At 26.8% G+C, this 8736-nt stretch overlaps 1 protein-coding gene across 4 annotated transcripts in view; it reads right to left on the bottom strand.

The window, feature by feature from the left end:
- Nucleotides 1-1584: 1584 nt before the first annotated feature.
- LOC100159021 (peroxidase) overlaps nt 1585-8736 on the bottom strand; it is a 10070-nt gene continuing 2918 nt past the window's right edge. For 2 of the 4 annotated variants that reach the window (XM_016804910.2, XM_003244932.4), the window contains 11 exons: nt 5174-5595; nt 4485-4679; nt 4089-4264; nt 3662-3857; nt 3399-3596; nt 3009-3141; nt 2800-2950; nt 2523-2702; nt 2131-2329; nt 1920-2022; nt 1585-1845 (listed from right to left, as the gene is read on the bottom strand). In XM_016804910.2, coding sequence (XP_016660399.1) covers nt 1776-1845; nt 1920-2022; nt 2131-2329; nt 2523-2702; nt 2800-2950; nt 3009-3141; nt 3399-3596; nt 3662-3857; nt 4089-4264; nt 4485-4679; nt 5174-5595 — 2023 coding nt within the window. In that variant the 3' untranslated portion in view covers nt 1585-1775. Of the gene's footprint in view, nt 1846-1919; nt 2023-2130; nt 2330-2522; nt 2703-2799; nt 2951-3008; nt 3142-3398; nt 3597-3661; nt 3858-4088; nt 4265-4484; nt 4680-5173; nt 5596-7673; nt 7837-7951; nt 8101-8736 lie in introns of those variants that run through there. The other 2 variants (XM_016804909.2, XM_001944431.5) reach the window with 2 other exon arrangements.

Raw genomic sequence — 8736 nt, 5'->3', positions numbered from 1 at the left:
TGGCACGTATACCACAGTTCAAGTTGTAATCATATAAATATTAAATATACAGTCGACACCGTTTACAATAACATTCAAGGGTCGAAATAGTCATAACAACCAAATACCGATTGTCATTATAACCAAAATGATAAAATAAAATATAAAAACTAGCTTACGTATTTAGGTATATGAACATCGACCAAAGTGCATATTTTTATCACTAAATTGTGCCCCCAGAGCATACAAAAAAAAAAAATTAAATTAAAAATAAATAAATATAAATTCTAAAAAGGTGGGTTAGAGGATGTCGCTCTGCTGTACAGTACGTTATAAGTGGGTCACTGTATAATGGATGGTATTAAATTTGAATTCAATAATATAATACCATTGTATACGAAAAACGATTCTGAACGGAGACGGTTTGTCAATGTGGACATTGTATATTATTATGTTTATACCTCCCTATAATTGTTATTACTTATTATTATTATGGTAGCCGGTTAGTCGAATTATTATTATAAAATTACAACAAAATTACTAAAACCATCCTTCATGGTTATTCAATATGTAAATTTGTATAAATTAAAAAAATTGTCTATTGAGCATTAAAAATTATAAGTTTTGTCATTGTTGTATAATGTATCTGTTATTACCTATTTATAACGCCGTGGATTACTTCATGTTAGGAAAAATTATTTACTGCTCAAGACTATGATATTGAGAACTAACTCACATAATATATAGTACCTGTATGTAGTATATTATTCTTATCATATATTTAAATAATAAGGCAATTATAAACTACAGAATTCATTAAAAGATTCTAATATGTTCGGCTTACGTAATACACAGTGACCGCAAATGATTTTTACATGGGAGGGAGGGTATGGTTGATTTTTAACATGCTCTATTTGATCATTAACGATATCATTTATGTTTATCAGCTCTTAAACATCGAAAAAAAGGTCATGGGGTGATCCCTTTCATCACCACCCGTCCACAACTCACCGTTTAAATTTTTTAGTTTCTTAGCGGAGCGAGGAAGCTAGTGGTATTACAATGGTGTTATTTGTTTTATCTTGTATACAACATTTCTACCAGAAGGAGTGCTTCGATTTCAACATATAGTATCTTATCTTTTATCAAATTAGATCAAGATGGTACTTTAAAGAGGTCATTTTTCGATTTTATCAATAGTTATTTAATTCCACGGGAAAAACAACCGAAAAATTACGAAAAATCGCTAAAAATAGGATTATAATTTCTAATGCTTTGTGTATCACCATAGAAACGAATAAAAGTAATAATATTATAATATTAATTCAACTTAATAGCTATAATAAATAATAACAGTATAAAATATCCAGACTGACAAACCGTCTCTGTTCAGAATCGTTTTTCTTATACAATGATGTTATATCATTGAATTCAAGTTTAATACAATCCATTATACATTAACCCACTTGTAACCTACTGTACAGCAGATCGATATTCACTTACCCGCTTTTTTCAATGTTACCCTTTTCCATCAAACGGATGCTAATAATAACCAATTCAATTTAAAACCACAAACTGAGTTATTTAAGAAACATGAAACCGTTATATAGATCTATTATATATTATATTTCTCGTATACATTATGAATGTAGTATAAACATATGTGATGGAATTATTGAACAAGGTATATTTTTTAAGAACAAGGATATTAAATTATTTTTATTTATATGTACAATGGTTGAAATCCAAAAAAAGTACAATTATATCAAAAGTGTTTATGTCTAATACAATTATTATTAAAATTCTTTCCATGGTGATAAGTCCAGCTTATATGATTTACAGCTATACTTAATACTTGACATCCACCTAATAATATTAAAATACATATTAATATTACAGATTATATCATATTATATATTTCAGAAAAAAAAAACCATTACTTGTGGTCAACAAATCTGAATGTTTCCTTTTGCATGTGACCCAAGTTTGATGATGTACACATAACGTGACTAAGAGTGATCTTTTTCAAGCTTTTAATTTGTTCTGGAAGTACAAAAAATGAATTGTAATACAATTGGTTGTTGTTATAATAATTTTTATTATATAATATTTATGTAAAAGGTGTGTCAGTGTTTGCTTATGTTTCTGTACCTGGGGTAAAGCTTCCTGGTTGTCCTAGAATATCATAAAAGAAACGATCACCAGCTTTAAACCTGTAGAAACTGTCTCCAATTACACATGCAGTTGATGGACCAACCATTGATCCATTTCTAGGTTTTTCCAAGAGGGCACCAACAATATAATCTATGTCGTGCACAGTAGAATATAGCGACTTCAAAATTTCAATATCCTAATAGAAGATATAATTCAATACATAATTTTTATATTATATTAGTAAAACCGTAAATAGTTAAATATTTAGACAAAGATTATGAAATGTAATTATTTGAATATTAAACATATTTATTCAAATTTCAAAGTATAATGAATATATAATATCGATCGTTTTAAATCCGTTAAGAAATGTAAGTAAATAATTTTACCTCTGAAGAAATTAAATCAGATAAGTCATTAAATTTGTTTGCTTTTTTTAATCCACAAATGTGTCTCATTTTGTTATATGGTGGAAGTCCATTATCTCTGCCCCTTTGAATATCATAAGACATTAAATCAAATCCCGAGTATCCATCCAAATTTGGTATTTTGAACACGACATTTGTAATCTGAAATTATTAATATATATTTTTTTATTATTATTATATAAAAATAATAATAATAATAATAATAATAATAATAAAACGATATACTTCAAAATTTTACCAAATTATTATAGGATGGTTGTATAGCTCGGCCTGGCGTTTCCAAGAACCCTCGTAACATGTTATCAAAATTTCCTATGAGCAAGTCCGGCTGCAGTAACACTCTTGAAGGCTCAACTTCATCGATAATTGAATAGTTTGCAGTCATCAAGCTAATTATCAGGATAAGTTACTAGATATCTATTTAATTCCATAGTTTAAAAATTTTACTTGAATTTAGCGGGAATAATGTTGTGAACAGCTCGGAACGCACCACTTGTCATTTCTTGTGCTAAAGCCGAATTAATTGAAGGATCATAGGTCGTCTGTCCAGTGAGTCCATACTCTTTCATGTATTCATCTCCTAAAATTTAAAAAAATATTTTAACATACTGAATTTTTAATATTACTGTATCTAAATCAATAATATTTTATTATTTATTTAGTGATTATTAAATATTATATAATAAATACCACATGTATGCTTTTGTTTTTTTTTGCAATGAAAGTATTATGTGCAGTTATATGTGATTTTTCAAAATTCAATATAGGTATAGTTTTATTTATTATTCAAGTGTGGTGTTTCATTTATTTTTAAACTTAATTATAATTTTTTTTTACCTAGAATAATTGGCAAGAAATGCTCATAGGTTATAACTTGTATAATTGCACCTACGATTCTACGTGTTTCTTGGTAAACTCTTTCGTCGGACCATGACGGATTTAATGTCTGTATTTCTTCAGCTAAATGGTTGTGATATCTTAAAAATAAATTTTGAAACAACGCAATAGCCAAATTCTGATTGACGTTGACATCGCCTGTAAAAAAAATGATTTAATAAGTTAATGATTTATATTGCATTATATTTTTAAATTTCAATTACCTGCGGCAAATTGAACATCAGATTTTCCTAATGGCCCATCTTTAAATTCCGAGTTAGGATTCTGCGGACAATATTCTTCGTTTTTTAATATCCGTGACCTAAGTTTACCATTCACAAATGTTCGAAGCCCATCAGCTGTCTTTTTGTTTGAGCCGTATACATGGGATGCATCTATATATTGTGTATTTCTGTTGAGCTAAAAATAATTTGTATCGTTTATATTATTCATGGGTTAAAATCATTTCATATACAATTATCACATTATTACATAGGTAGGTAAATAAAAAGAAATATGATACACAAAATTATGATGGGAGCAAATACTCAAATACTAAAATTTATACTCTATGTACCTTTGATATAAAAGTGTCCCTTATTCGTTAAATATTTTATAATGATTTGAATAAATAACTAATTTAATACTTACAATAGTTCTAGGTGTTAAAGGGCAGCTAAAATTCACAGAAGTTGTAGATCTAACAAATTTAAACAGTGTTACATTATATTGGGCATACACTGGGTCATCTGCTGCTATCGGTATAGCGGTTTCACATTCAAATGGTATTTTGGTCTTATCTTTGTCATAACAGTGGTCCAGATCAGCTTAAATTACAAACATATAAATTTAGATATAATATGTATTAAAATTTAAAAGGCTGGTAATTATTGAATTCTTAATTCCTATATTTTTATACAATTTTACAACAGTAGTTAGGTTTGCTATGTAAGTGTATTATAAAAAAATATTTGCATCTGCATCCAGCCTCTATTATCTATTTATGTCTCTATAAATCATAAATAATTTTAGTAAATTAATTACTACCTGGAGTAGTGGCATTACGAATATCATCAGGATAGAACGATATATCGTGTGTCAAAAACTGTCCCCACGGAACTAATAACTCATTATTTTCATGATCGTAGTTGCGAATGTCTCTCATATAAAATAATTTCACGCCTACTAGTCTAGCACTAGGCAATGGTCTTCCATCTAATTGAACTCTAAGCGTATTATTACCTGAATAAATTCAACAAAATAAAAGTTTAAAACTTAGTATTTATTTATATTTTATTATTATTATATTATATACAAGGCCTCGACTGCATTGGTCATTGGCCGTTAATAGTGTGTTACTTGGGTTTTTTTTTTACATTATAGAATATATTTTTTTTCTTTCATATAACATCGAATTAAATAGGTAAGAAAGTACAGTTAAAAATTATAGAATAAAATTAAAAGTGAATAGGTAATAAATTAATTAATACTTTAATATAGTGCTCAGAAAATGTAAGAATGTTTAGGTAGGTACTTTGGATATAAATTAATAATATCTAAATTTTTGTAAATGTTATAATGAGTGTTGACATTTTTAATCAGAAAAATGGATATTTATATTATGTTTTTAGTAAATTAAATAGGTAAATACCAAATGCATTTTTTTTAAATATTATGAGTTTATATTCTTTATTATTATTATTATTATTATTATTATTATTATTATTGTTTATTACCGTCATTGAAATCAGCGTTTATCAGCCTGTAAAATGGCGTTAGTGCAGCACCCCAGTTAGGGTTCTGCAAATTGTTGCACGACCCATTGAATGTCCTGTATTTATCGTCTGGGTTACAGGTAACGAAAGGGGCACATTTTTTAAAGTAATCACCATTAGTTGTTGCTATGCTTGACACCCTAGAAGTTGGATGAGATTTGGATGCGGCATTTACAGGATTATACGATAACGTTGCCGCATTAAATTTAACGGTATTTGCCTCCGACTCAGCATAATGGATATCGTTCGGTGAACCATTTTTATGGTAAAATACGTATAAAATAATAGTTGAAGTAACAACGATTATTAGTATTACTATAAAAAGAGTAAACCATGGTTTCTTCCAAAATGGTTGTATTTTTGCCTTGGATCCTAGTAATGGACTAGAACATAAATATTTCTGCTATCAATTTATATTACATAATCACTCATATTATTAAAAACAATTAGATAATTATTAGTTATTAATTATTACTGTTGTTGTTAAAGCAACTTTTTTTCCATTTCATGGAACTTTTTATAATGGTTAGGCAAGTTATAATTATTAATATAGAATGGTATAAGACTATTATAAGTGACTACTAAAGTCTTAAACTCTATTCAATTTGGAAATTAAAAAATAATAAAAGTGAAACTAATACAAACAACGGGATGTTTTTAAAAATCTTCATATTAAAATATAAAATATTTAATACGAAATTTTAATCATATCGGTGAGTTAGGATTGCATTCGATATATTTTGAAAATGATAGTATTCATACACCACATATGATATTATGTAATCCGATACTAATTCATTGATCATATTAATTATTATTAATTATAATTTTGACTTTGAAGTCATGTATTTAAATTATGTTATAAGTAGCCAAATAGGTACTAGTTATAAATGGTATAATATCGCTAATCTGCAGAATTTATTGAATTTTGAGGGGCATACATTTCTTTGTGTTGTAATAGTACAAGCAAGGTGAAAAAAAATTAATAATTAATATACGATCAGTCAAATTCTATATTTGTATAGCCTCTGACCTTTCAGAGGTTCTGACTTTTTACCATTATTTTCTGGGTAACTAATATCGAAATATTTGATAGCATTTTATAATTATATTTATATTGTTGTTACAAATTTAAATTCAACGAAATTACGTATTCGAATTATGCAATACATCATTAGTCAGAATATTCAACCCAATTAGTAGCAGGTTTTGAATACCAATGTGCTTATTTGGAGTGTTATCAACTGATTAAGAATAGAACAAGTTTAGTGAAATTATTTGATGCATAAATGTGGAATACTGGACTTATCTCTTTGCAACTGCAAATGGGTCAAAACTATCAATCATATTTTTGATAAATGCCAGGAAAGAATAACTGGTGGAGGAATATAGCATAAAGCCGATCAGTAAGTGGAAGATTGACTTCGTATCAAACCATCCGTTTATAGTACTGAGACTTGACGCATAATCGATATTATTTTATCATAAACGATTATTATTGTAATTATTATTATTATTACCGTGGGTTATACAATTATTTTACTATTGTTTGTTGGATATTATTTATTCGTTTTTATTTTTTCCCACAATCTGTACACCAATAGGTATACCATATGCCATATGCAATAAAAACATTTATCTAGAATAAGTTTAAATAAATATAATTTGATTGATCGTAATTATATAATTTATCAATATGAAACAAAAATCTAAATAGCTCATATATGAGGCAGATAATCTACCTATCAGATTACATAATTTGTGTTTTTCAAATATATGATTAAAATATTAAATTTATATGTAATCAGAGGTACGAACTGTAAAACATGAAAAACTTAACTTACATGTGTTTACTATAGTGACACCTTAAAGTTTAAAAAAAACTGATGCTTAAAACTCATAGAAAATATAAGGTTTTTATATTTTAATCTCTAAAACTTGATCATTAAAAAATAAAGTTAAAAAAAACACTCGATATAGAAGCGAGTGCAATATTTATTTAAACTTACTAAATAAAATATCATTAGTACTCACAAAGATTTTTGAACACAAATATAAAACGTATAGGTAGTTATATATATTGTATTATTATTAAGTTTATTTTTTTAATGGTAAGCACATTTTATAAAATTATATGTATATTGTATGCGTATCAGAAATTATAGATTATTGTTAAAATGAAGCAATCGATACATTAATTTTACAATTCTGTTTTCATTTATTATTATAAATTATAATTTACTGTTAAGTAGTATTAACATTTATTCTACAAGAAAATAGTACAAGAAGCTCTCTAAATAGATCATATTGTAATATGTCATTTAAAGACATAGGAAATAAATTTGTACTTTGGAAAAGTACCTATTTGGCTTTCATACTATAGTTAATATTTGAGCGTTTGAAAAACTATATATTATGTTATAAATCAATAATTATAATGAAAAATGTAGCCAATACTCACTCAGTTTCAAACGACGAAGAGTTATCAACTTTTTTAAAAATATTAACCATTTTTTAATAAACCGATCGGAATGAATTTTATAATTTGACTGAATTTTATCCGTTGTTATACCTGCGCGAATCATTACAGAGATGTAGGTAATATTACATAATTACTTCCATAGTCCGCTACACGTGTCAGGTTCACAACTCATATGATAATACATTTTTAATAAACAATAATATATTGTGGCTGGTACAATACCAGAAAAACAAATTAAAATAAATTAATGTACCTACCTATTGGCGATCAGCGCAGAATCGGTGCACAAGGCTAGTTCAAAAAAAAATTATAGTGGAAAACAAAATTTAGGTAGACAATTTTCTAAATTTCAAAGTGGTGGTATATTGCCGAATTCTCCGTAGTCGGCTACATGAATAACTCTGCTCTTTATTTGATTTAGATTTTTGTATTTATCAATAAATTATTATTATTCGAAAGAAAATAAAATACACAATCAACCTAAAAAATCGATTCAACGATTAAACTAAAGGTTAGATAACTAATTACCTTTTAAATAACGAATTAACAATGCAAATTGATATCGTGAATTCGATAGAGATTATAATATTATATTTTAAATGTATCTATTAAACACGTCTATAATCTTAAGCAACAATGTTTTTTGATGTTTAAAACTAAATTAATTTAAATTGTATTTTTTTTAATTTACCAAACCAAATCTGATTTTAGCAATAATTTCAAGTTAATAGACGAACACAGTAAAACATTGAAGTATTTTAACGTATTAAAATATCATCCTAGATTGCCAACTTAAAAATATCATGTACTTATGTTATTTATTTATGTAAATTGTTAAAAGATGTCAATCCCATCACTCGATTTAATAATAAAATTATGTCTTTACATTCTGGACCTGAGTTTCGTTATAATTTTATGTCAAGTTTTGTAAAATCAATATATATATATACAATTTTCCCACTAGTTGTGCTGTTTCGCCATGTTGAATAACTTACTATAATATTAGTAGTTGTAAACCTAACTGCCTAACTAATGAAAAATT

This window comes from Acyrthosiphon pisum, chromosome A3 (genome assembly GCF_005508785.2).
Source record: "Acyrthosiphon pisum isolate AL4f chromosome A3, pea_aphid_22Mar2018_4r6ur, whole genome shotgun sequence".
NCBI lineage: Eukaryota > Metazoa > Arthropoda > Insecta > Hemiptera > Aphididae > Acyrthosiphon > Acyrthosiphon pisum.
The sequence above is the reverse complement of the archived record's forward strand: the minus strand, read 5'-3'. Positions and strand labels throughout refer to the sequence as shown.